This window comes from Fonsecaea erecta (genome assembly GCF_001651985.1).
Source record: "Fonsecaea erecta strain CBS 125763 chromosome Unknown Scaff8, whole genome shotgun sequence".
NCBI lineage: Eukaryota > Fungi > Ascomycota > Eurotiomycetes > Chaetothyriales > Herpotrichiellaceae > Fonsecaea > Fonsecaea erecta.
The window spans coordinates 294,105-321,130 of record NW_017387251.1 but is presented as its reverse complement, the minus strand read 5'-3'; the positions used below and the strand labels follow the sequence as shown (position 1 = coordinate 321,130).

Here is a 27,026-nt window from a genome sequence, read left to right as displayed (position 1 = left end):
TTTTCCAATCTTGTGAGGACGCGAAAAGAGATGGGAACCTGGTGGGAACTGGCCACAGTTGGCGACTTCGAAAGTGTATACAATCGGTCCACGCTTTGAATGCTGAGCATACGGTGTCGGATTGTGATTTGCCAATGACTAGACAAAAGGGAGTTGGGTTTGTGATTGCTTTTAAGGGTATGCTGTGAACTCCCCGTCGGATTTATGCGTGTTGACTTTAATATGCCTGCTTGGGCTCGAGATACCAGTTGGAAGATGTATTCAAGAAACAAAGATCTATATCACGCACCATCTCCCCTATGGATAAGGACATTGCGGAAATCCATGAAGCTGGTCAGGATACGACGATTTGCTCAATCCCTGTTAATCGCGAGGAGAGAGGCATCGAACCATCCTTAGCAACCCACGACAGGGTTCAATACGACATGGGCATTCGGCCTTTATATGATTGCAGGCCCCCCAAACCCGAGACTGGGGGGAGTCTTGCCCACCTCAATAATGGCGACTTTGTCGACGCAGTCTGTCTGGAGTTGGCGAGGTTGGGTAGCCTTGCATTTGCGGGGAAATCTGCTTGCGCTTAGCTGTCCAACCCAGAACTAGATCCAGCAACTTGATAATAATAACAATTAGTATGATAATTAATTGATTGCTACATCAATCTAGAATTGGAAAAACAGAGCCTATTCCTCCGTCTTGTGTCAACTTGTGCCTTCTGCCAGTCTGCGAACTTAACATCCTGGAATATCATAGGAACCGTGCCGAAGCATTACCTGCCTCCCTTCCGAACCTCCAGTCCTGGGCTCGCGTCGGGCTCGTGTCTTCCCATCCATCGCATCGATTGATGCACCATCGACACCTCTCCGACAATGGCGGGCGTACAACCTACCAGGGATCAAATATCCCAGGTCTGTGCCATAATCCAGGTAGATGAAGGCAGTGCAAGGGTTTTGCTCAAGGTGAGCCTGGCCAATATCACAAGGACACACAGGACAAGCGCTGACGCCTTGGTGGACAGAAAAGCAACAACGATGTCAACAGGGCCGTCAACGCCTTTTTTGAAGACCCCGTGAAGTCCGTGATCGAAGAGCCTGTAAGCTCTGTTTCGACCATCGCTCCGTCCCAAGGAATGCTTGCTGACGGAGGGTGTGAGTACAGGCTGCCTCCAACGACTGGCAGTTTCAAGACAATATTCCATGTAAGATCTGGGGCACAAACACCGCAGGAGGGCTTCTATGTTGACAGCGACGTCTTCGCCAGTCCAAGATGATGTGAGCATGGGAGGAGTCGCCGCCCTATCTCGTCCGCCTTCACGAGTCGACAATTCCATAATGGATCTCTCCTCCGAGCACGCCGCGGCTTCGGCAAGCAACGTCAAGTCCCTCAAGGAACAAGAAGAAATGAACGACCCAGACCTCCAGCGTGCAATGGCCGAGTCACTAGGGCAGGGCTTGCCAGCACAGGAAGACGGAGTTACAGGAACTGGTGCACATTTCGGCCCTGCCAAAAGGGAATACTACGAACCCAGCAGTTGGGCTTTAACCACCTATTCGACCTCGCGGGAGATCATTGAACATCCACCACCATCCAAGCGACGAAGGACAGCCGGTGAACCCTCTTTCCTCCGTGGGTCAAAGGAGACTGGGTACTTGGGGCCCTTGCTCACCATCTACCACAATATCCCTCTCGCTCGCCAAGCGCTTCTCATGCCTGCTCTAAGAGTACACGCCTACGCCCATGATAATAGCTGGTGGTCAGGGTCCACCGATGAAAATACCAAGGCCTTGTCGACCGACAACAGTCTCCGCATTGATCGACAGGAGTGTAACCTGCTCACCGAAGTGCAGTGCCTCATGGCTTTCCTCGACAGAACCACTCGCGCCTATGGCAGTGTCGATGCTTTGGCTGATTTACAGGCTGTTCGCAATCGGGCTGACGCCACGCCGTTCCATTGTTTTCTCGAAGCCTGGACGTCTGCAGCGACAAGACAAGCTCCTCAAGAACAACTGACGCAGGTCTTCAGCTCCGTGGCGACGAAAGCGGGCAGTCCGGGCGACCCTCAGGTCGTGGAGAAGACTCTGAATTGCATCGACCCTTTTATCAACCACTTTCCTGGCGAGACGTTGACCGACTTGCTCGACAATACAATCTGGAACGATGAACATGGAAATATAGATGATGTCTGGATCAGCCATTGCGCAGAGATCTTCACCATCCGAGTCCACGACCCTAACAGCACGTCGAGGAGCTCGGACCTGACCTTGGATCCAATCTGGTATCCCGATCGGTACATGTACGAATGCAGGGAGCAGATGCAGCAGATACGCAAAGAGCTGCAATCGATTCGCCGAGAGATAGACCAATACACTCACATCCAACGTCGCTGTCAGATTTACAAGTCGTCCGACAACAGACTTCTTGATGTTGCCGAAGTCCTCAACTCTGCGGTCAAAGCTTCGTCCACGGTGCTGGGGAAGAAATCTGTCTCGAATGGCTTTCTCGACAGCCAGGCGTCCGGGGCAGAAGACACCGTCACCCAGGCTGATGTGGACGAACTCGGGTCGGCATTGCAGTCGGTGCTACAAAAGATTCGGCACAAGCTGGATTCTCTCGAACAACGCAAAAATGAGCTTCGGCTCAGGAGCCGCCAGGTCACAATGAGACTCACAAAACCGACGCTGGAAGCTCCCGACGTCCCCCATCGCAAATATACTCTTCAAGGGGTCGCAACCAAGCCCGGCGTTACCTATTTCCGCCGACAAAATGCAAAGATCAACTTACTGCTTGACGACGATATCTTAGAGCAGGACAGCCTCAGTCGTGGTTGGTGGAGAACTGCGTGGCTACAAGACGAAGCCCAGCCCGCCACCTTTCATCCTCCAATGATCGGCCCGGTGACCAGAGCCCAGGCAGAGGCGACCAAGCAGTCAGAGAGGCTGCCCTACTCGATTACACGGGTCCAGGAAGCCGACGTGCTGGAAGCGGTGAGGAAAGAAGCCAACTCGGTGCTGCTGGTATATGCCAACGAAAACGCGATGAAGGTCCAAGGGGGCGAATTGAGTATTTCACTCCGGCACTTTGTGGACCGCGACAACCAAGCATTTGCAGAGGAGCTGCAACACGAAGAAGGTCCACTGCCTAGCGCAGCTGCCGATCTTGAAGCCGACACTGAATTTGAGGATGTTCCCTTGATTGACCCAACTGCGTCCAGCGGTTCGGTGCATGAGCTCACACCTATGTCGACTTCGACCCCCGATCTCGAGGGGGATAGGCAACCTTCACCAAAAGGTGCTCTACAAGAAGAGAGTTCGGCCCATTTGCAAGAACAGCCACCCTCCTACGAGGAAACTGTCGCCAAGCAGGAAATGCTGGAGAGAAGGGGCAATAAGATTGGCTTATATGCCGAACAAATGCTGCAAAGATACGGGAGCGACACGACTCGGGAAAAGGGGGAAAGGGAAGAAAGTGATTCTGGCGGCGGCTTTCTCGAGGTTGAAGATGCCAATGCGGTGTAGGAGACGTCAAACCCAAAGAAGCCATATCACGATACGCACGCTCGTCGCCTCGCCTGGATTGCTCGTTGATCTGCCTGACCGTGGTGATATGAGGGCAGGAAACATTTTCCATTAGGTGGGCCTCCTGGATATGCATCTCGCACGGCTCATGCCCAACAAGGTTCAGGATATCGGCTTCTGCTGTCTCGTTGGCCATCTCTGAACTGCGAGGTTACACAAGGAGAGGGATGGGGTTACACAATAGAACACAACCTTGGCTGCTGGGGGCCATGTGACGGTGAGTGGGCGGTGGCTTGCCCGGCCGTGACCATCCTCAGATCGAATGGTACGGATACGGGTGCGGCAACAGGCATGCATCTCTTGGACACATTGACCAGCCTGTTGATATTATTGAAGACGGAGAATACGCAGTACGCAGTAATGAGAGAAGTGGACATCACCCCGACCATCCGTCCACGTGTGAGCAGGTCGCGAATACCTGCACATGCCACAGTAACCCGGCTGGTCCCAAAGCCACGGATTTGTAGGTACAAGTAGACGGTGAGGAGTGGTGGAGAGGGAAGCGGGCCTTCGTGGCGCCAGTTTTCACTCTCTGTCCTCGTCCACTAAACGTTGCCGTCTTGGAGACACTAGAAGGAATACCTTTCTTGGAGTCCGCCTCCTCTCTCCACCATGTTCTTGTGAGCCAGTCAATTGTGTCAATTGTCTTGTTCTGGCCAGTTGAGATAGCTGCGGGGCCCATGGTCCTAGTATCCTGAACACGCGGCACAGACAAGTTGTCGAGGTGCCTGCTCACTGGCTCAGTCAGTCAGCACACCATCCTCTCCTTCAATAATCACCCACCTCTTGTTGACCACTCCCTAGCGCCAAAAATATCCTGTGCCGTGGTCGACCCTAAGGTCTGCGGAAATGCAGCTGCTAAATTCCGCGGGTCCTATCAGCAGCCAATTCATCCCAGCCCGAGCTGTACGAGAATGCGGGTTTGGGACGATCATTCAGGGCTATTAGTCCCCCTCGCTGTTTCAGGTACCGAGCATTTTGCCTGCGGCTCCGACTAAGCAGCAGCGTGTTCGACGATACAGGTGAGCTGGGAAAAAGTCCATGAGGTATCTCAGGATCCTCCAAGCTCACTTTGAGACCGGCCTATTCATATTGACCTCCTCCCCCACCGCAGTCAAGACAATAGCAGCCACGAGACGAACGGACGACGAGACCTCTCCCACGACGACCCCACGTGGTTGACTGTTGGTTAGCACAAAAGAGCTAGGGGCGAGAGAACATGGGACCACTGTGGTCCTCCCGGGGGCACGCTCGCCGCTCAGAACGAAGCCCACAACCCCCCGTTCCGTCGCATTTAGGGAACCTCGCCCAATCGGAAGTTTGGAGCGATAGGCTCTCTCCCAATAATTAATGAATGGACCTTTTGATCCTCGTATGCAGAACCCGGTGAGTTGGAGCAGCTGAAAGCTGGTGGGATTGAGGGGTCACGGTCCCAGCTTGCAGAATCGTCGGTACCCAGACTGTGAGATGAATATATCGATGGTGCCACTGAGCACGCTGGCGTCGTCAGAAATACATGCATGCGGAACCATTCGCAGATCGAGTCACCTCCCTACGGAGTCAGCGTCCCTCGTTATTGCCTTCAATTGGGCCCAGACGGAAAAGGAGGAAAGCGAAATGGTCCCTAGCCCTACGGTCCGGAGGCAGGGATATGCCAGACTTCTTCCTTGACCCTGTCGACTTGTTGCATGATTTGGAAGGGCCTGGGGGGCTAGAAGGGACGTGCGTTTTGGATGCTTATCACTGCCCTCCGAACTCCGAGAGCTATTTCCTCCCCCGGAAGAGCTCCAAAACTCAGTCTGGCCCAGCTCATCCTGCTCCGTGAATTCCCCGTCGACAACGTTCTCTGAGAGCAAGAAGAAAGCCGGCCGGTCAAAGAGCGGTATACGCAGTACACAGACACAATACACAGGCAAAAGAAAAGGGCTTCCACGGCTGGCCGTCCGCAATTGCGGACTTCAGAATGTGCAAATTGCCCTAACCCTGCCGTTGTTGGGTGCTCGATAGTTCCGGTCACCAAACTTCCACACCCAGAGCGCCTCAGAGCGCACACCAAAACCCGGAGTGCCCTTTTTCTTGCTCGCTGGTGCGACTCGGACTCGACTCGGGGCCTACTACTGTTTGCGTTCCCGAGCCTTCGTCCGGGGGATCCAATTACGGCACCATTCTATATCTTTGGCGTCTCCTATTTGGCTGCCCCGGGCCTGAGCCTTCAAGGTCTTTGACCAGATAGGGTACGTTCACCATCACCACTAACGTGTTGGCGGCACACCTAAGACTTTTCCCCCCCCCCCCTACGGTGCCTAGCCACTTGTGGCCGCGGGACAGCATCGCTCCTGGACACACTCCAAACTCTCCTCCAGATCTTTGGGACTCACGTTGGCACCCTCAACAAACGACCAACATCCCCAGTCGCCTAGCCGGATACCAATTCCTACCATCACCGACGGCTTGGTCCCGAGTTCAAGGGCAAGCCGTCTTTCTTTTCGAACTTTGCCCGACAACCCCCCCTTGGGATGCCTCAAAGATTGCGATAGCTTCATTAAATTTACGCCATCCACCGAAAACCCGTGGTCAAAACCATCGGATCTCCCTGGCTCGTCTCTCGCCTGTGCGCCCTGACAGCCTCATCCGAACTCGTCTCTTCCCCTCCCTCAATCAACATTCGATCTCTCCACCGAAACTCCTCCCGTATTCCTTGGTCCTGGGCGTACTGTAGGTGTGCTGGAGGTCCTCACCTGGTCCCCACTGATCATCTCTCCGCGTTTATCTCTGCTCCTGGTGGACTCGGTGGAAGCTTACATGTCTGGGCAGGGCCAATATCAGCTGCCAAATACCCCCTCTCGACTTGGACCACTCAGCACCCTGGCCATGCGGCCTGTTTAGCGTGGTGCGCACCAGGCCCTCCTGCCTGGCTCCATCTCCACCACCCGGTGGCCGCGCGATCGCGATTTGTATCTCACTCTACCCACCCTGCGCCTCCAGCTTGGTGCGAGGCGTCTTGGAGACCATCTGTAAGCCACCACGGTGTCGGATTGGCACGATTGATCATCCTGGCATCTGCCAAACACAGGCTCCCCCAGGCCTAGCCGTTCTTTATCGCTCCCTATCGACAGGGTCAGTCAACGCCGCCAAAATATTCCCCGTCGTTAGGATCGCTATCCCACCTCTGCATCTTTCTCAACTTCCTGGAATCCTCAGCCCTTTTCCGACCGAACTGCCTCTCCTCATCCCATTCTTGCTCTTCCGTCTTCACATACCTCTCCCACACCTTATCGCTACATCCTCAGCATATTTGTCGTCGTACTCGACTTCCTTTGCACCATCATTATTCTCGCTCTCTCATCAATTGGCCAATTCGCTTTGCGACAGTCGAACCACGATCGACCCATCATCGGTGGATACTCCTTTCTGGCCTCTGAGTACCGTCTTGGTACTTGTCGGTACTCGTCACCTCGCCCTCGAGATTGATCACCACTTCACTTATTTTGGCCGGGCACCACCCCAGCTGTTACGATAGTCCTTTCAGGTTTCACACGGATCATTCTAGTCTCGACCCTACCGGGCCTGTCACCACTATCTCCCCACCGAGTATTCCACATCTGGCACTCTCGTATAAGGCCCTCGTCGGACAGCAATCTGGGTATTGACACGCTGCTCAGAACCGGCACATCCTCCATCGTCGGGAGCGACGAAATCATCTCCACTCCGAATGCGTAATTGCACAGCACTCAACCAATCTCCCTACAAGGAAAGCATCTTGCCTTCGGTTCATTCCTCCCATTATACAACATACCGGAGCCTTCTTGCCGGTCACAGTTCAGCTCGGGGTTTGTGGTAGGCCAAGTCCCGGACTCTTCCCTTCTCTTCGCGCTTCGAAGCATGAGTGTACTTGCTTTCAACTTTCCGGAAGCTCGACTGCATCCCATTTTGTCGGATTCATATACAATGCCTGCACATAATCCAGGGTTCGAGGGCGCGGCTGCCGATAGGCGGATGTCCAGCGCGAATGAAGCTGCCGTCATGGCTCTGCCGACAGTCATGTTGCGACGTCTGCCGCGGAACACGACCCTCGAAGCGGTTCGCACGATGCTTTTATTTGCCAAAGACCTCCAGGACACGGAGATCATCCCAAATGAGTATGAAGAAGATGCCGGCTTCACCACCGCGATCGCTCGCTTTGGTTCTATGGTTGGCGCAACGGAAGCACAAACCATGCTTGATGGCAAGCCTAACACGGCCGGGCAGGCAAAAATGATTGTGGAAGTGATAGGCAGTCCACTCATGGCGGCAGTGCCTCGACGCAACACCATTGATCCCCTGGCTAGTCGCAAAATGGGCCTGTCGGTATCGCCATCCATGACCAGCGCCCAGAAATCCTCACGATTTAACGGCACCTTCCAGTCCATGGACAAGACATCCCCGCCGCCTATCGGGTCTCCTCCAGAACTGGTCTCATCGGACACCAGTTCCCAGCTGCAGACGATCTTTTCGCCGCAGTCGCCCGTACCGAGTGGCCTGGCGGATCGCCCGCGCGCCAGCGGGAAGAAGGTGATAAACGAAGACGGCGCAGACGACGATACGGGCGAGCTGCTCAAGGACCCCCTGGCTTATATGAACAACTCGTCCAGCAACCCGACGGGCAAAAAGCAGACCAACTCGCACATGCCCCCTACTAGCTTCTCGGCGCTCTCGCTGAACACCAACCTTGGGAATGGGACAGCGTCAAACTATGCGTCGCCTCGGTCTGCCGCCGGGTCTCGTACTCCTCACGCGCAGTTTTCCATGATGGGGCCCAACGGACACTACTCGGTCCCTTCTCAACCTTACCTACGACATAACTATCCGCCTGTCAATCCTGCCGACCAAAACCCCCCGTGCAATACTTTATATGTGGGCAACTTACCGATTGACACGTCTGAGGATGAGCTCAAAGCCATGTTCTCCAAACAGCGCGGATACAAGAGGTTGTGCTTCCGCACCAAACAGAACGGGCCCATGTGTTTCGTGGAGTTTGAAGACATTTCGTTTGCCACCAAGGCTTTGAATGAATTGTACGGGGCGCAGCTCCACAACAGTGTGAAGGGCGGGATCCGGTTGAGCTTCTCGAAGAACCCGCTGGGTGTGCGTGCGGGTCAGCCTGGGAGCAACAACCCCAGTACGCCGCTCAGTGCCACCGGGCCCATGGGCGTCAACGGATTCAGCAATGTCACGCACGGCGGCTTCTCAACGGCCAACGGTCCACCGCCTGGCCTCTCGGTGCCCCCGGGACTCAACATGTCGGTGGCTGGCATGAATGGCGCTGGTGTTCCTCCGGGAGCATTTGTGGCCCAAGGATTTCCGTTGGGAACCAGCCCGGCACCCAACATGCGAGGCGTGGCGATGAACGGGGTGGCGCCGGGACCGGCAGGCGTTGGGGGAATGTATCCCGACTACATGCTCGGACGTTGAAAGAAGAAGAGATGGGAGACGCAACAACGACAACAACAACAACAATAACAACAACACAACAACAACAACAACAACAACAACAACAACAACAACAACAACAGTTACGGGATGCACGATCAACATACCTTAACAGCATGGTGGAGAAACCTGGCATGGGGTGTGATATTGAACTACTTTACGGCTCGCATATATCTGTCCAAGTTTGGGACCTGGGCAGGAGCATGTGTTTTGTTTCATGGGAATTTTTGGGGCTGATCTGACATGGCGAGATTGTCGTTGATTGATTTTCATGCACAAAGATTCCCCCTTTAGCAGACAACGAGCAGGCGGGCAAAGCGACATGGCGTTTTTTGGCTCCTTTTTTTTCGATTTGGTCTGGGCCGCCGAGTTTTGCGGCCTGGAAGGGAACCACAGGAACCAGACACCGGGAAGGCAGATTTCGACCAAGATGCTCCTCACTGTCATTATCGAAGCGGTTGCTTATCTTGCATTGATAGAGTGGAGCTGACATTGCGGACGAGGAAAGCCATGGATTTGGCAGTTTTGCTTGCTTGATTATCGACGGTGGACATGAGGTTGCTTTGGGCTATGGGAGGCCAGTGCCTGGATGGCGATGGCGATGGTGGATTGGGAGGAGGAGCATTCATTCGACTTGTGATGAAAAACAAGTTCCACAGCACGGACGTTATGAATAGCAAAGGCCACGGGGACTCATTAGGACGGTGCGCGTTTGTTTGGATTCTGATTTGGGTTTGGATTGGATTGGTTTGGATTGGTTTGTGACCACGGATGCTGGTTGAGTAAGTGATTCTGGCTCATAGCGAGGCATGTAGTTAGCGACGGCATGATGTATGGAGGGGAAGGAAGGTTGAGGGGAAGAGAGGGGTGGTATCCATTGGACATTGAACAGGATCCCCAGACCTCGAGAGTGATTGAGATAGAGTGAGGATGGGAGTGGTGATTTGCTGCTGGGGCTAGGTTGACGCTTTGATAGAGAGTCCAGATGAAGGAGAACTCGAGATATCAAATGGAAATAAGCCGATAGTAGAGAAATACGAGAAACTTGGAAGTCATCGATCGAGATGTGTTGCAGGTTTAGCAGGTGGTGATGAGAGGTGAGAGGTGAGAGGTGAGTGGTGAGCGGTGAGTGGAGAGGGGTGAAGGTGAGGTGCGTTGTTTGATGTATGTAGGAGCAGTAGTTGGTGAGTAGCTCCATGTTGTGTATGTGGCTATGTAATAATAGGTAGATCGGAGCAGTAAGAGGAGAGAGGGAGGAGCAGCGAGAGGGGGGGTAGTGATGGAGTAGAGGGCAAGAGAGAAACAGATACACAGACACGGACAAGACGTGGACAGAGAGCAAGAGAAGGCGAGATGATAATTCGTACTCGGTAGAATCGAACACACACACACACAGAGTGAGAGAGAGAGAGAGAGAGAGAGAGAGAGAGAGAGAGACAGAGAACACACACACACACTCACTCACAAGAGACAGAGATAGGCGCCATCTCATCCTCCCTCCATCTTCTGTAACAACAAAACTGCCACCACGACCAACGACACTTCAACATCCATCCTCCCTCTCCCTATCCCATCCTCATCCCCCATCCCACCACCATCCTCCCGCCCTACCACAGCTGCCACATCGACTCCAGCTCCTCAAAGCTCCCCCCAGCTTCTCTAGCTCCAAAAAGCAAACAAACTTCAACAACACAGATATCCAGGCCGTCAATCCAACCATTCGCTACCCTCACCTCACATTCCGTCCGAAGCCACACATAATCAATCCACTTTCTTCCTCTTACACCCTCTCTCCTCCTCGAACCATCTGTCTCTCTGGATGCACCGACCGAGGGCATGACAACCATCTCGGAATGGGGGGCTCCTCTACGACGACGACAACATCCACCACTGCCTCTGCCTTTGCCGTCATCCGTCCTCCCGCAGCTGTGACCACTCCTCCTCCGGGATGCCCTTATCGAGACCCCGTTCACGCCCACGTATCCCTCTGTTCCGCAGTCTGAGTGCCAGTGCCGCTGCTCCCCTGCACGACAACGACGACGACGACACCGCCACGGCCCAGGATGAAATCCAACCCCGTCAACGCTCGGCAGGCGGCTTCAGTCTCCCCACACTGTCCACCCTCGCCAGCTTCAATTTCTACCGTCGACCACGGACCAAGTCTCTAGGCAAACGCAAGAGTGTCGCCCCCGTCCGCCCCGACGAAGACAGCACCACCAACGGCCCAGCTGCCGAGCGAGCGAACACCCCCAGACTCAGGCCTAGTGAGCCTAACAAGCCCAAGGATCTACCGCTGCCGCTGGAGCCGCCCAATAACAAGACCGGTGACACCGGCACCACCTCACCAGCCACAGTTGCGCCCACCGCACCCACCGCACCCACCACACCCGCCCAGCACCAGCCTGAAGCTGAACCTGCGCCTGCGGGTGACCTCGAATCCACCTTGGCCCTTGCGGCTCCTGCTTTACCCTCCCCTTCCCTTTCTCTTCACCCAGACACCACATCCAGCAGCAGCACCACCGCCGCCGACGACAACACCACCACCAGACCCTCCTCCATCCCGACCACCAACACCCTGCCGACCACGCCGTCGGCCCATAATCCTAATAGCAGTCTCCCCACGCCTCTGCCCCCCTCGGCTCCTGGAGAACCCGTCTGTCCCGTCGTCCGTATCCAGCGTCCCTCGACTCCGACCCTCCCGACCCTCGCCTCTGTACAATGCCTTCGACATGAGACGCTGGACGCTATGCAGAGAAAAATATGGGTGAAGCGACCCGGCGCCTCTCCGACCCGAGTCGAGGTCGCCGAAGACGACCTGGTCGACAATGTGCGCGATGTCATCTTACAAAAATACGCCAACTCTCTCGGTCGCAGCATCGATGCTCCCGACATCACCCTCAAAATCATCAGCCGTGAACACAACAACAAAAATGTCAGCGCCGAGCGTGCCTTGGGTCCCGAGGAGCCTATCGGCGCCACGCTCGACGCCTATTACCCCGGCGGCCAGCAGGTCGACGAAGCTCTCATCATCGAAGTAGCCTCCCGCCGCACGCCCCGCCCCTCTCCTCGCGCCGGAAACCACCAGATCTCCTACTACTATACCGATCAGTACCGTCCCGATGACGCGGCGCGAGAATACTTCCCTCCCATGCCGCTCCACTCTCCTCACCTCGCTCACGTCCCCCATCCCAACTCGGTTGGTCATTCCATGGCCGTCTTGACCACCGGCCAGCTGCCCCCTCTCCCGAGTCCCGGGTCACATGGCCAGAGAAGACATGCACGGCCCAAATATGGCAGGCAGCACACCAGCAGTCCGACCATCCTCCATACCGTTCAGCCGAATGGTCAAGTTATAGGTATGTTTGCGTGACCCAGCGCCGGCCTGATTGCGGGGGAGGATGCTCAGTTGTTTTGATGTACAGAATCGAAGGCGCAACTCAACGGGCCCGCTCCGTCGGCAGCCCCCCTCCCAACGCCGCCGGCCCAAGGACCGAACGAACATAAGCCCTCGATCACGCCTCCCAACCGAGTCTCGTCTCCCCACGCCGGGCCCAAACTGCGGAGGCGCAGAGGTCCTGCCTTTGGCCGCTCCGTCAACGGTGACCCGCAGGGTCCTCCCAAGTCTCTCCCGGCGGCGGCGAGTCTGTTGGACGGAACTGTTCCCCCCATCAATGTCTTGTTGGTGGAAGACAACGTCATCAATCTGAAACTACTCGAGGCTTTTATGAAACGCCTAAAGGTGAGATGGAAATCGGCCATGAACGGGAAGGAGGCAGTGGCTATGTGGAGGACCGGGGGTTTCCATCTGGTCTTGATGGATATCCAGCTGCCGGTGATGAATGGTCTGGAAGCCACCAAAGAGATTCGACGACTCGAGGCCGTCAACGGGATCGGTGTTTTCAGTGGCAGTCCCATCGAGGCCGCCCTCAAGAGTCCCCAGGTGAACGGGGGTCCGGTGGGCGAGGCGGATGCCCTGCCCGATCGCAGCCTGTTCAAAAGTCCTGTCATCATTGTGGCTTTGACGGCCAGCAGTTTACAGAGTGACCGGCACGAGGCCTTGGCTGCCGGCTGCAACGACTTCTTGACCAAGGTAGGCATTTCATCCGCATTCCCTTCCAGCCGCTTGCTAACCGCTTATTTCGCACAGCCGGTCAACTTTGTATGGATGGAGCGCAAAGTCACCGAATGGGGCTGTATGCAAGCACTGATCGACTATGATGGGTGGAGGAAGTGGAAGCAGTATGCCGAGGACAAGGCCACTGAAGACCCAGCCAAGAAGGCGGCCGACGAGAAAGAAGAGAAGGCCAAAGCGAAGGCGGCGCTGAAAGCCATGTTCTCACGACCTCCACCGACCACCAAGAAGGACAAGGACGGCGGAGCAACCAGTGGTTCCAACTCGACCACCACGACCACGTCGACAGCGACCAACGCCAGCACCGAGAGAACGTCAACTCCTGTGCAGAATGGGACGCCAAAGAAAGGAAACAGTACGGGCCAAGGTTCCAGTACAAGAACTCACAAGAGCAGTCGGAGTATCGCCAGTGGCGGCGGAGCGAGCCTCGAGAGCATGGCGGAGGAGGACGAAAAGGCAGCATGACAAAAGATTTTTCCTTACCGTCGGGAGTCACGAGCAGAGGGGTTTTAATTTCCTACACCGCTCTTTGCCTTGGTGCGGGCTGCAGTCTTGCTTTCACTGTTATCGTCCATTCGAGCGTGCATGATACACGGAGTTTCGTCGCCAATGGGGGCACCAAACACTCACTGGGTTGTGGTGGGCATTTTCCTTTGTTTTCTGGAAGCGGCCTCCTTGCGGGTTCGATTTACAGCCAGGCAATGTCGAGAAGGTCATGGAATATCTGGGTCAAAAAGGGGGGGGATGTTGGTCGTTCCTAATCCCCGTTTTCTTCTATATTAGTTGCAGCACACACATATCATCACGCATTGCTGTTTCGGCATTGAGCGTTTAGCCATGCTCCAGACTTTCCCAGACAATAACAATCTATTCTCACCTACTAGAGTCGTGGGACCGAACATCTGGGTAGATATACCGAGTGACCGAGTAGACGAGGCGTGGGGCCGAGATTCGTGATCGACAAGGCTGCCAAGTTCTAGAGCTGCATGACGTCGAACTGGATCTGATCTACAAACTTCAGTCCGTAATATTCTCTCCACACCACGCGTGCCAGTTCAGTGTAGGCTCCCATACGAGATCGAGACCAGTGTGTCTGTTCCTCACATCTTTGATTCACCATTCGTCATCATGTCGGCCAAGATCGCAAAGACTATTGCACGTCAGAAAGAAAAGTAAGTGGAATCCAGACGCCCTCTCGCCGCAACCCATCCACCACACAGACAGACAAACAGTGGAGAGAGACAGGGAGACAGAGAGAGAGAGAGAGAGAGAGAGAGAGAGAAAGACTCTGACACACCGTCCCTTCAGGATTGCCGAAGGCAGCTTTTACGAGGCGCACCAACAACTCCGCGTCATCACCGCCCGCTATCTCAAAGCCTCCGACTACGCCTCGGCCTGCGACGTGCTGTACAATGGCGCCCTGCTCCTCCTCCGCGCCGGCCAGGGCGGCTCGGGCGGCGACCTGGCGCTTATGCTGCTGAACGACGTCTACGTCAAGGGCGAATACGCGTGCAACGACGAGAATAGAAAGAGGGTGTTGGAGATATTCCACGCGTTTCCCACGGACGAACCCACTCGGAAGAGATTTGTGAGTGAGATGGTGAACTGGAGTGGGAAGTGGGGGGACCTGGAGAGGGGAGATGCAGAGATTCATCACGAGGTGGGCAAGGTGCTTGCAGAAGGTTAGTTGTTCAAACATTCTCTGTGTGGCACCGCCGCTGACATGACATCGTGGGGATTCTATAGAGGGCGAAGCGTACGACGCCGAACGGCATCTCGTCATCGGCACGCCAGCCTCTGCCCCTGTCCTCGCCAGCTTACACTACGTCTGGTACAAGCTGGATCAGCCACACCTGGCACCCATCTACGCCTCCCGTTCCGTGCTGCCCTACTTGCTGGTCGGCAACCTCTCCAGTGCGAACACGGCCCTGTCGACCTTCACGTCCCACCTCACCACCCAGAACCCGAACTTACTGTCGATGTCTCAACCTCTGGAGTCGGCCAAGTCAGGCCTCTCGCTGCGAATCTTCCCTTCGATCCCTCTCCTCAACTTCCTGTCTCTTCTGTTGCTCTCGTGTCAGAAAGCCGACGCGACTTTGTTCCGCCAGCTCGCCAAGTTCTACGCCCCGCATCTGAAGGATCTGGAGGGGTTGTGGAGCGAGCCCCTGGCACATATTGGCGAGATCTGGTTCGGCATCAAGATCCCCAGGCAGAACACCGGGAATCCTCTGTTTGATATGATGGGCAGCATGCTCTTCGGTGGGCAGCAGTCGGGACCCAAAGCGGCAACGCCACGGACGGGCACACCGAAGCCTGCCGCCCGGAAAGAAATCGAGAAGCCGCCGACGATGGATTTGGATTGATGACGAGCGTCTTCAAGGGGTGGTGACGCGGATAGTGATGGTTAGTGATTGTCACAGAGACTGCAAGCTAGGACACGGGCGTGAATGGTTTGATATCAGGAAAAAGGGTCGACCTATGCGGAGGGTGAGAAAGATACAGAAATGGACGACTGTTTGTTGGCACTGTGTCCCTCCGTTCTTCTCTACTCCGCTCCACCTCGCCCCGCCCCCCCCCGAACAAAACAACTGCAAATCGCCCTGGCCCGAATACTCCAGTTGTCACATGGAAATAACCACTAATGAGACTATATAGATCAGGAACGCCTAGAGAAGAAAAGGACAACGACCCAACAAAATCATAGATAGTCTGATCGAACGACCTCGGCCTCCAGTTCTTGGCCAATCGTTTCGGCAACACGTGACCGGCATGATTACTAGATCAGGAAAGGTGTACTCGGCTATTCCGAATCGGGACATACCGAGCCTGTCCATAATTACTATAGAACCCTCGGGCCAGATGGACTCACCACAGGCGACCATTCCAACGACCTCTGCTGCAGATAGATCCTCCTACTCCGTCCACTAGGTAAGCAGGAGGCAACGACAACAACACCATGACAAGCAACGACCAGCAGCAGATCTTGGTTACGGGTGCCACGGGGGTGGTGGGACGCTCGGCCATGCAGTACTACGGCGAGCGGGGGTACCAGGTCATCGCCGTGTCTCGACGGAAACCGTTGAACACGTACGGCGCGTCGTGGCACTCGCTCGACCTGTCGGACGAAGCGGCGTGCCGGGCCCTGCTGTCGCCGCTGACGGGCATCGTGCAGATCGTCTTCGCCGCCCTGCACGAAGAGCCCGACCTGGTGGCCGGGTGGACACAGCCGCAGCAGATCGACCGCAACGCGCTCATGCTGCGCAACACGGTCGAAGCCGTGGCGCCGCACGCCCGCGCGCTCCGCAACGTCACCATCCTCCAGGGCCCCAAGGCGTACGGCGTGCATGTCCACCCGATGCGCCACGGCGCGCGCGAGGACCGCGACGAGGACCGCGCCGTGCCCAACTTCTACTGGGCCCAGGAGGACTACCTCAAGGCGCGCCAGCGCGGGGAGAGCTGGAGCTGGAACATCCTGAGGCCGTCGCTCATCATTGGCCTGAGCATCGGGGGCGCCATGAACCTCTACGGCGCCATCGGCGTCTACGCCGCCGTGCTGAAGGAGCGCGGCGACCCGCTCTACTTCCCCGGCCGCAGCATGGCCGTCTACGAGTGCACCGACGCGGACCTGATCGCCCAGGCGTGCGAATGGATCCTGCACGAGCCCGCGGCCAAGAACCAAACCTACAACTTGACCAACGGCGAGACGTCCAGCCTGAAGGAAGACTGGGCCCTGATCGCGCAGACCCTGGGCATGCACCCGGGCGACGAGGACCGACCGTTCTCCTTCACCCGGGACCTGCCCGGCTTCCGCGCCGAGTGGGACCGCATCCGCGAGAAGTACGCGCTCAAAGCCCCCCCTTTGGACGAGTTCCTGGGCCAGAGCGCACAGTTTGCCGACTTCATCTTCGCGCGGGCCACCACCCCGCAGACGGCCACCAGTCTGATGAGTTGCATCAAGATCCGTCGCGCGGGCTTTGCCGGCACCGTCTACACTGACGACATGATTCGTAAGTGGTTCCGGCGGTATCAGGACGAGAAGATCCTCCCGCCTGTGTGAGCCAAAGCGGGGGATATATGTATATATATATATATACACATATATACATGTGACAAAGGGACGACCGACAGGACGGCCTTGGGGCCCTTTGAGGGAGGAGCGGGCTAGATGCGAGAGGAGAAGAGAAGAGAGGACAAAAGGTAAATAATGAATGCATGGGACGACGAGGTCCTCAGGAGGACGTCTATCAGATCAGATTCAGAACTTGGGTGCTCATTCTCTCTGTGTGTCAGAGTGGTGATTCGCATTAAGAGTATATCATTTCTCTCCGGGGCCTTTACATCCCCGCTATCCATATCAATACTCTGTGTGAGTGTATGTTTGTACAAGCGTCATGTCCGCTCATGGTCTCGTTCGTTGATCTCGTCTCGCTCGTTTGCCCTCACAACTGCCGTGATCCCTTGTGACCGGGAAATCCAGAGACCCAAACACGCCAGAATGTTGCTGATGCTGACAATAATGATACAAACACCCCCTCCCCTGTCCCGGCCGTTGTAATGAATGCACATGTCGCGGAAGAAAACGCGGCCCTCATCAGTCATACACACCCACCTCGTCCCGGCCTGCCCTCCCCCCCAAACCCAGGGACTCGCCAAACATCCACGCCTCGTCCTCCGCCTTGGCCACCTCCCGGCGTAAACTGCCCATGATCAAGCCCATCAGTTCGTCCTTTTCGGCCTCGTCATCCTCGTCCATGGCAGCTGCCGACGCCGACGCCTTCCCCTTCGCTCGCGCGCGTTGTCGCGCCATCATATCGCGCAACAGCCGCTCGATGCGTTCGCGGTCTCGTCGTTCTTCGTCGGCTTCGGCCTCGGCGGCCGCGGCGTGCTCGTGGTCTGCTGCCGGAGGGTCATAGGCATCGTGGCCTCCTCGGGCCCCTCGGCGTCCAGTGCGTCTGGCGTGGGATGGGACCGCCGCACGGTGAAAGTCACCGTCGGAAAATCCGCGTTGCCGTGCATCGTCTAGCTCATCGGTGTCGTCCTCCTCCTCGTCCTCCTCGTCATCTCTCCAGTCTTCGCCATGCTCTTCGCCCAGTCCATCGTCCGAGTCCGACAGTCTGAGTCGGCCAGGGAGGACGGGCATTTTTGGCAGCACGGGACGCCCTGTCAGCGGATTCAGTGCGACGATCGACTGGTTCGGGAAGAGAGAGGCGGAGGATCGAGGACTGAGGGGTCGGTGGGGAGAAATGGTCGGATCGTATCCATCCACCAGTGCTGTACGGTGAGGCGACAGGTGCGGTACTGGAGGTTGCACGAAAGCAGAGCTGGCGCCATGGCCGTGACGAGGGGGATCGTGGAAAGGAGATGACCGTGGCGGCGACGGTGAGAGCGATGGCGTGGACACGGAGCGTTGATGACCCCGAGGACGTGGGAGGCTACTACCGTACTGCTGCCCCTGGGGTTGTGACTGCGATTCGTGTCGTCGGGTTTGACTATGTGACTGTGGCTGTGGCTGTGGCGGTGCCCCTGAAGCCGGGCGTCGCGAAAGATGTGCTGAAAACAGATTTCGTCGCACCGAGCCTGCGGTGACTGGGTTGGAAGTTGAGGATACAAAGGACGACGAGTTGGGTGAGAGATCGGCCGTGTCGCGTGGAGGAGAGGGGGCCATGGGAACACGTAACGGGACAAGCCTGGGGGCTACAAACAGGTCCCCTTAGACAAGAGAATGAGTTAAAGAATGGTCTAAGGTGTAATATGTTGTTCTCCCCAACAGACCGGGTGGTAAACAAAGACGACGAGCGGAATCGCGACCGGAAAGAGCGCCAAGATAAGTAAAAGCGGCCCGCGTCTCACCCCGGATTCGGACGGGGGTGATGCCGCCCTGTGCTCACTCCCCCCTGACTCGCCGCGGCTACACTACTTTGCCTAGAGGCCTGGGCATGAATGGCTGCAACGCCGACGGACTTGTAGATGCCTCAGGTGCCGGGGCCTTCTCATGGCGGCCCTCAATCATCGAGCTTCTCCACCCAGAAAGGACTGGGAAGCGTGCCGCGGCCGTGACCGAAAGCCGTTTAACCGTGGCCGAACATGCAGTACTCGGTGCTCCATAGGACGTCGAACGTCCCTCCATCTCCACAATCTGAATACGCAACCCATGGAGAAGCTCATCGGGGCACATAATACATCCGATATCCAAAACCAATGTTTCGAGTCACAGCCGCTGTGAGTCGACGTACCGCTCGCCGCTGCAACAACAGGTGGCATAATTACAGCATGCTTGCGACCAACTTACTGCACGAGCGATATGCTCCGGAAAAATATCCTCCACGCGTCCGCGATGCTGCGACGCTCCTCGAGATGGCTCGAGGGGAGAATCGCCAAATCCCGCCGTTGACCGCCGACATGGAATTCCAGGACTTAAACCACGATGATGCATACGACGTTGCCGCTGCGGGATATGGTCTCCGAATGCACCAAGGAGCCGTGCCTGTCGGCCGGAAGATCGGATTCACGAATCCCAATATCTGGGATGAATACTCGGTGCATGAACCTATCTGGGGGTACATGTTCGACACCACTGTACAGACCATCGATCCCGGGGATGTCAGGGTTATCGACTTGAGCCGATTGAGCCATCTCCAGCCACGAATTGAGCCCGAGATCGTTCTGGGTCTGATCCAGCCGCCATCCCCGGAGATGGATGACGACCAGCTTCTGTCTTGTGTAGGCTGGATCGCACATGGGTTTGAGATTGTCATCTCGATATTTCCTGATTGGAAATTCAGCGTGGTCGACACGATAGCCGCCAGTGCACTCCACGGTCGTCTGATCCTTGGACCGAAATGTTCGTTAGAGCACGAGCGCAACACAACATCAGGGCGACGGAAGCTATTGAAGCAGCTCGAGAGCTTTGAGATTCGTCTCTTCCGCAATGGGACTCTCCAGGACACAGGCAAGGGAGCGAACGTTCTCGGAGGGCCGATTGCGGCGCTTCGACATCTGGCCAAGGTCCTTGCAGGTCAGAGTCGACATCCGGGCCTGACAGCAGGGGAGATGATCAGCACCGGCACACTGACAGGCGCCCCATTGATTGCAGATGGAGAGCAATGGCACACCGAGTTGAGTGGTATCAATCTTCCGGGACTTCATGTGCGATTTAAGCTGCAGTAAATATTTCCAAGCAATAGGGGGACGAGATCTCGATCTTCTCAATATACGTCTATTACGGAGAAATCCTCAGGAGCGATTTCCCACTCGTGAGCCGCCCTTCCAGATCCCGGTGGGCCTGCTGCACGTCCTTCATGTCGTATATCTTGTGTATGTTGACTTTGAGGATTCCAGTCTTCAAAGCCTCGAACAACAGACCAGTGTAGTGTTCCAGTTCCTCTCTCGTGACAATGTACTGCATCACCACGGCTCGCATGATCTTCGTGTTCTTCTTCCCGAGGACTTGAATGTCTAGGGGAGGGACAGGCCCAGATGCACTGCCATAATAAATCACCGAACCTTTGCGACGCACAACGTCCAGGGAACCCTGCCACGTGGTCTTTCCGACCGCGTCATATCTAAGGCAGAGACCATGGTCAGTTTTAAATAATTGTGGCTGCCGGGGGAGATCCAAGAACGCACACGCAGTCAACTCCGTCTGGCACGATTTTCTTAACTTCGGTGACCCAATCGGGATTCTCCTTGTAATTGATCATATACGTCGCGCCGTGCTTCTCGGCGGTTTCGCATTTCTCGGTCGTCGATGCCGTGCCAATGACGGTGGCTCCAATACTTCGGAGAATCTGGCACAGCAGGAGCCCGACACCCCCAGCCGCAGCGTGGATCAGGATCGTATCGCCTTTCTTTACCTCGTACGACTCTTTAACCAACGAAAACGCCGTCATGCCCATGAGATGGCTACCCAGCGCGTCCTCGGAAGAAATGCCTCTGGGAACTTTGACCAGTTTCTCTGCAGGGACAGCACAGTATTCGGCATAGGTCCCTGTTGGTAGATAGTGAGATGAGGGACAATCACCAAGAGATTCTTCGGTTCAGCATACCCATATTCATCCAGATCACCTCATCGCCTTGTCGTAGTCCGTATGGGTTCTGGTCTTCTACCAAAACCACCTCGCCCACACCTTCATACCCTAGGACCAGCGGTAATGTGGGTGCTGGGTACAGGCCCGACCTGAAATAGGTATCGATGTAATTGATTCCGCTATACTTGGTTCTTACAAGAACTTCGCCATCTTTGACTGTGGGCACGGGGAAATCTTCAGCTACCCGTAGCGCTTCTGGTCCTCCGTTCTTGTCGATAACAATGGCCTTCATGGTAGACGAAGCCCCCATCGTGGCGGTCCTGTTGATTGCTGATAAGTATCTTCTCCTCGCTCCGGGCGAGGGTCGAGTTAGGGAGACACGCGTTGAAATGGAATATATCTGGGTACCTGCTCCCGGAGATCGAGCAGCGCCCTTGGGAATGACTCTGGCGTACCCTGGCATCGCATAAGCATGAGAGAAGCCCTCCCGTAATAGCAAAGTCGACGCTAGGCCGAGTTTCGGCATCGGATGACCTTGACACCTGGAAGTTACAGTATTCCACGCACCAAGCCCTGCGTGCCAAGTATCCACTTTAATACCTAAACTAGTTATACAACTAAGTTCGTTAACGGGGTATATGATGACTAATGAACTTATACCGTCGCCGAATAAACCGGGTCACCACGGCCGACGCCCGGAACTCTCCAGGCGCGATTTTCGTTGTCTCTTCAATGTCCTTGTGGGCTCTTTGTGGCCAAGCTGGCAACCATGTCTCGGATCTGACTCCTCCTCGCACCATGCCCGTCGACCAGCCATCGCCTTCCGACCACGTTATCAGGTCACAGAATCGGCCAGCAGTTGCATGTGAGAGATGCAACCGGAAAAAGGTCCGTTGTGATGCCTCAGTGAATGGTGTCCCGTGCACCCGATGTAGAAGGACCATTTCCAAGGACTGCCGACTGCTCAAATGGAAGCGCTCAAGGTAAGATCCTTGTGTAACTCTAGGCCATAGGATCTGGAGGAGACTTGACTAAACCTATCCTTTTCCCTCTCTCTCCACACAGAGGTCCAGATGGACGATACAACACTGTCTCAAAACCGGACGCCGCCATCCAAGTCAACCCCTCGGGCTACCCTAGTATCTTGCACTCTCAACCAGCATCCCGGGCGACCACACCGGTACAGTCCTCCGTTGTGCCAGAATTTGATATCGTCAGACTGGTTGGCGCTCCAGGAAATCGATACGCAGAACCTGGCTCGCATGGTGATTTACGCATCCCCAGTCCATCAACCACTGCTGCTGTGGACCTGTCTTCTCGGACGCCGCACGACAACGGGGCCAACTTTGTGGGTGAGAGCTGGTGGGCACATTACGTGCTGAGTACCTCCGCTGCCGCTCCCACCGAGCTACATGGCTTCATCGGCAGACCACAAACAGAGTCGTCAACCAGGGATTCGAGCTCGTCGAGTGATGCTGGCCTGCCTGCCGATTTTCCTCCACCGCACCTGACCAGGCAGCTCATTGAAGCCTACTTCCGGCGATTCCATATCTTCTGCCCCATCCTCGATCGTGACTCATTCCTTCGATCCGTACGAGACGGTAAAGTGTCGCACACCCTTTTGAGATGCGTCTTTTTTGTGGCTTCACTCCACTGCGAAAAGTATCTGCTGAATTTGATGGGCTACTCGACACGACTGGAGGCTGAAGACGATCTCTTTGGTCGAGCTCGCGCGGCATTCGATGCCGACGAGGCGTCGGACAGGACCACCATGATTCTCTCGTCATTTCTGTTGCACTATTACGCTGGCAGCAGGCCGAGGAAGTATCGGGATGCAATGTGGTGGATGTCCAACGCCATTCGCTCCGCTCAGTCCATGGGTTACCATCGAAGCACGAAGAAAAGCAAAATGCCGGAAAAGGACAAGGTGCATTGGAAGCGGATTTGGTGGTGTCTATACATCCGCGATCGACAAGTCTGTCTCTCGCTGGGACCCCCAATGGTCATCAACGACCTGGACTTTGACGTGGAAGATTTGACCATGGACGACTTCCCCAACGAATCCATTGACACCGCGAGATACATGGTCGCTCAGGCTTCTCTGAACAAGATTGTCTCGAACCTCTTCTTCTGCCACTGCTCACCGCGCCAACTCTCCCTGAGCCACGATCCTTCGGTACGAGAAAGGGCAAGGCAGCAGATACAAAATGCCCTCCAGGAGTGGCTTGCCGATTGGCGGGAACCCGGCCCTGGGGACAACAGCCACCTTTTAAACTTGATCCTGCAGCTCTGCTACAAGTAAGTCACCGCGGGCCCCAGTCCGAACAAAATGGAGGTCACTGATCCAGGATGTATCCAGTTACTATATCATCAACCTGCATCAGCGCCTTCAACGCCTCTCCGACCCGCCATTCACCGATCCAGAAGGCTCGAAACTCGTCCTCGAGGCTGCGGATCGGATTTCAGCCATCGTCGACGATTCGCTACTGCATTGGACCCCGGAAAGGTTTCCATTAATCTACGTATCAGCCATCTTTAGCGCCATGACTGCACAGGTTGCCGATTGCGGCATCGCATGTTTCGAGCCCGCCAACTTCTCACGCAGACTGCGCTCGCCCCTCCTTGCTCTGAAACAGTTTGAGCAGTGCTATGTCGTGGCGCAGTGGATCCGACACCTCTTCATGGGAATGGTAGGCCGGAATCAACCTCGGCAATCTCAGATCCAGTCGGCCACCACTGATCAACCTCATCCGCCGGACAGGCCTGAGAAGGGACTGAGAACCGAGCTCCCGTGTCAGGCTTCACGGTCTCCCGCAAACGAGGACATCACTCCTGCCCTGTACCGGGGCAACGATACTACAGAATCTCTTTGTAGTCTTTCTACAACGGCCGGTCAGCTTCCGAACTCGGCGACGGTGCGTGATCTGCACCGCTTCCCCGATTCAGGCCCCAGTCTTGATGTTGATATGGAGGCTCACGTCGCCTCGGACGACTACTCACCGCATAGAACTATGTCGACCTCTGTGCCCGCAATATATCTGGGTCGCTGCGTGCCAAATTCTGCTTACACAAGGGATGGCGATGATAACTACCCTACCAATCCGGATCCGATCGATTGGACAGATTTACCTTTCTTCGAAGCCAGAGGGTGCCATCAGAGCCTACACGTTCTGGCTGATCTGGGGTTGACTGAAGATCCCAGCAATGCCTGGATTCATGGCGAATTGAGTTCGTTCCAGCTCGCAGATGACAACCATTGGACAGGCGCGAAATGATAATGAAGCAACTTATGACTGCCTCCCACTATCTACTCGTCTCCTTTCCGTGTCCGCATCATCCACAGTTCTCTAGCGTCGCCATCCTAGGAAAAAGAATGTCGTTTCTGGGCCAACTTTTCGGCAGTCTCAACCGTAGCAGTGCAACATCAAATCGTGTACCTAAAACCCTCGAGATTCTCGTTGATTCGCGCACCCTCGTCGGCTTTCTTGTTGTACCAGCTCAGAACCACGATAGACACGCAAGCGGTGGCCACGGCCGCGCAGCAGATGGCCATGACGGCAATAATTCCGGGCAGATAATTGGGAGCATCGCGCTGACGGAACACCAGCGATGAGTAAATCCCACCGACTCCGGACATTGAGATCAGAACCGCTGTTGCCACGGCTCGTTTAGCATCGCCCCGGATGTTGTTGGCTTGCCAGGCTAGCGTGGTCACCACGAGCCCGCTGGTCCCGGCGATTCCGAGAAACGTCCCAACGTACCGCGGTGTTGGATGTTTGAGGAAGCCAGTCATGCAGAGCCCAACGATGCCCATGAGACCCTGGAAGACGACGAAGATGCCTCTTTTCTTGGTCTTGTCGGCCACATAAGAGACCAGGTACGCCTCAACGGCCGCAAACAGGGCCGGCGGCGCCGAGAGAATGAACGACAAGGCTAGCGAGTACCCCAGACTCTTCCGGAGAATGATGGGCAAGAAGAATGAGAACGCGTAGTACCCCACCGCACCGGCCATGTACATCAAGGAATATGCCCAGACCTGCCAGTCGATTGTCGTTCGGTAGATGACCTGCCAGGTTACCTTTTCGCGCTCCTCGACGCCACGGTCCTCTGCGAGGCGGGCCTGTACAAAAGCCTTCTCCTCGGGCGACAGAAATTTGTTGCGATCGGAATCGGGAAACTCGACGATGACGAACCAGGACAGGATTGCCAAGACGCAAGTAAAAGCCCCTTCGATGATGAAGATCCATCTCCACCCTTTGTAGGTGGTGTGGTGAGCAATCTGAATCAGGCCGTATGCAAGGATATTGGCAAACGCGGTGAGGGTGGTTGCTGTTAACCAGAACCCAGCAAGTCGCTTTTGAACCTCGTAGCGTCGGTACCAGGACGAGACGAGGTACACACATCTATTATATAGCACTCGGAGGTCAGCCCGGGCCAAGCCATGATCTCGGTTTGGTCGGGGTGATCTAACAATTCGTAGCCTGCAATATGCGTTCCACGGAAAAAAGAGAGAAAAAAAGGGCGATAGTGGTAAAACGGAGTTGCTTACCCAGGAAAGAAACCAGCCTCCAAAACACCAAGAATGGCTCTGCAAATTGCGAGTCCAATCCAGTTCTGCAAAAAGCCGATACCGAGGGACACGAGGCCCCAAGCCAGCGCGATCCCGGCAAGCCAATTTGCCGCACCGACACGGTGGATGAGCATATTCGAAGGCAGCTCAAAGATGATATAGCCGATAAAGAAGACCAGAAGGGCAATGGAGGCATTGTTACCCGCATCCAGGCCGACATCCTCATCGAGCCCTGCTCAATGAATTAGAGAGATTCAGGGTGATTTTTTTTTGAGGGAGAGAAGAAAAAAAACAGAACAAAAAAGGACAAATTTTCCTTGTCTGGGACAGATTGTGGGCAAAAACCACGCTCACACGTACCACTGATCCTGGCGACACTGATATTTGACCTGTCCACCACTGCAATGGTGTATAATGCGCCCAGCATTGGCAGGAGATGGAGGTCGATCTTCCAGAGAACTCGGTTGCGGAACTTTTCGTCATACGCCATCTCTATCGCGCTCGTTGTTGGCACCTGGGCATCTTCCCTGTACTCTTCCAGGTCGCGCTTGAAAGTCTCAACCCTTTTAAGAGATGACCCTTCGAGGTTAGCCGCCATGTTCATCCCACGACAATGATGACCGGGGAAGCCCTTTGGAATATGGGACTTGACTTCTGGTTCTCTAAAGGGCGGGACAAGCGACTGGCCTGAGGTGTCCTCTCGAAGCGGTATGAAGACTGATTGGGCTCAACTGAAATTTGGTGGGAGATGTGATCTGTGTAAACTTGTTGTAGCCTTGCAGCGAGCGAAAGGCGTGCGTGAGCCTGTGCCCTGGCGATATATGTGCTTTTGCAGCACAACAAAGTCTCCCGGACACTGACACCGATGCCGAACCAGTCACCTTATGCTTTTCTGGCGTTATAGCTGGCTAACTGTGCCGTGTGCCGTGCCCATGGGGTCCCCTCACAAGTAAAATGAAATCCATTGCAAGTGGAGATGGATGTGGGATGACTGTGATGACAACCATTGGAGTACAGAGTACGGAGTACCGTGTTTGTGGATCAGAGATCAAATGTCAACTCGTGTCGTCGCATGTCCAGAAGAGCCGGGGAAGCGAAGCGACCGGGGTCGAGGCTCGAGAGGCGGAATCTGGAGAGAAGATTTCCAGGCAGTTCAGTAAAAGACACGCCATATCGGGGTTGGGTGTTTGTGGGGAGTTGGCTGTCACCGCCACCATCACCGTCACCGAACACGCTCGGCGACGGTTGGGTGGAGT

The 27,026-nt window shown here is 55.5% G+C and overlaps 10 protein-coding genes across 10 annotated transcripts; 7 read left to right on the top strand and 3 right to left on the bottom strand.

Annotated features, from left to right (window-relative positions):
* Positions 1-866: 866 nt before the first annotated feature.
* AYL99_08787 (hypothetical protein) lies at positions 867-3,512 on the top strand (the record flags this gene model as incomplete). Its single annotated transcript, XM_018840295.1, has 4 exons — positions 867-956; positions 1,016-1,090; positions 1,156-1,195; positions 1,258-3,512. 4 exons carry the CDS (start codon positions 867-869, stop codon positions 3,510-3,512), a joined length of 2,460 nt encoding a protein of 819 aa, XP_018690042.1.
* A 4,008-nt stretch (positions 3,513-7,520) lies between these two features.
* Positions 7,521-9,023, top strand: AYL99_08786 (hypothetical protein; the record flags this gene model as incomplete). Its single annotated transcript, XM_018840294.1, has 1 exon — positions 7,521-9,023. The coding sequence occupies one exon, from the start codon at positions 7,521-7,523 to the stop codon at positions 9,021-9,023; it is 1,503 nt and encodes a 500-aa protein (XP_018690041.1).
* Positions 9,024-10,989: 1,966 nt separating this feature from the next.
* On the top strand, positions 10,990-13,638 carry AYL99_08785 (hypothetical protein; the record flags this gene model as incomplete). The annotated part of the gene is made up of 3 exons (XM_018840293.1): positions 10,990-12,397; positions 12,464-13,131; positions 13,189-13,638. 3 exons carry the CDS (start codon positions 10,990-10,992, stop codon positions 13,636-13,638), a joined length of 2,526 nt encoding a protein of 841 aa, XP_018690040.1.
* A 663-nt stretch (positions 13,639-14,301) lies between these two features.
* Positions 14,302-15,536, top strand: AYL99_08784 (hypothetical protein; the record flags this gene model as incomplete). The annotated part of the gene is made up of 3 exons (XM_018840292.1): positions 14,302-14,345; positions 14,482-14,855; positions 14,920-15,536. 3 exons carry the CDS (start codon positions 14,302-14,304, stop codon positions 15,534-15,536), a joined length of 1,035 nt encoding a protein of 344 aa, XP_018690039.1.
* A 593-nt stretch (positions 15,537-16,129) lies between these two features.
* Positions 16,130-17,230, top strand: AYL99_08783 (hypothetical protein; the record flags this gene model as incomplete). Its single annotated transcript, XM_018840291.1, has 1 exon — positions 16,130-17,230. One exon carries the CDS (start codon positions 16,130-16,132, stop codon positions 17,228-17,230), a length of 1,101 nt encoding a protein of 366 aa, XP_018690038.1.
* A 534-nt stretch (positions 17,231-17,764) lies between these two features.
* AYL99_08782 (hypothetical protein) lies at positions 17,765-18,313 on the bottom strand (the record flags this gene model as incomplete). The annotated part of the gene is made up of 1 exon (XM_018840290.1): positions 17,765-18,313. The coding sequence occupies one exon, from the start codon at positions 18,311-18,313 to the stop codon at positions 17,765-17,767; it is 549 nt and encodes a 182-aa protein (XP_018690037.1).
* A 1,130-nt stretch (positions 18,314-19,443) lies between these two features.
* Positions 19,444-20,340, top strand: AYL99_08781 (hypothetical protein; the record flags this gene model as incomplete). The annotated part of the gene is made up of 1 exon (XM_018840289.1): positions 19,444-20,340. The coding sequence occupies one exon, from the start codon at positions 19,444-19,446 to the stop codon at positions 20,338-20,340; it is 897 nt and encodes a 298-aa protein (XP_018690036.1).
* A 52-nt stretch (positions 20,341-20,392) lies between these two features.
* AYL99_08780 (hypothetical protein) lies at positions 20,393-21,510 on the bottom strand (the record flags this gene model as incomplete). The annotated part of the gene is made up of 3 exons (XM_018840288.1): positions 20,393-20,735; positions 20,800-21,160; positions 21,219-21,510. The coding sequence occupies 3 exons, from the start codon at positions 21,508-21,510 to the stop codon at positions 20,393-20,395; spliced, it is 996 nt and encodes a 331-aa protein (XP_018690035.1).
* A 488-nt stretch (positions 21,511-21,998) lies between these two features.
* AYL99_08779 (hypothetical protein) lies at positions 21,999-24,475 on the top strand (the record flags this gene model as incomplete). The annotated part of the gene is made up of 3 exons (XM_018840287.1): positions 21,999-22,183; positions 22,266-23,498; positions 23,560-24,475. 3 exons carry the CDS (start codon positions 21,999-22,001, stop codon positions 24,473-24,475), a joined length of 2,334 nt encoding a protein of 777 aa, XP_018690034.1.
* Positions 24,476-24,624: 149 nt separating this feature from the next.
* On the bottom strand, positions 24,625-26,368 carry AYL99_08778 (hypothetical protein; the record flags this gene model as incomplete). The annotated part of the gene is made up of 3 exons (XM_018840286.1): positions 24,625-25,666; positions 25,750-26,002; positions 26,131-26,368. The coding sequence occupies 3 exons, from the start codon at positions 26,366-26,368 to the stop codon at positions 24,625-24,627; spliced, it is 1,533 nt and encodes a 510-aa protein (XP_018690033.1).
* Between the last annotated feature and the right edge of the window lie 658 nt (positions 26,369-27,026).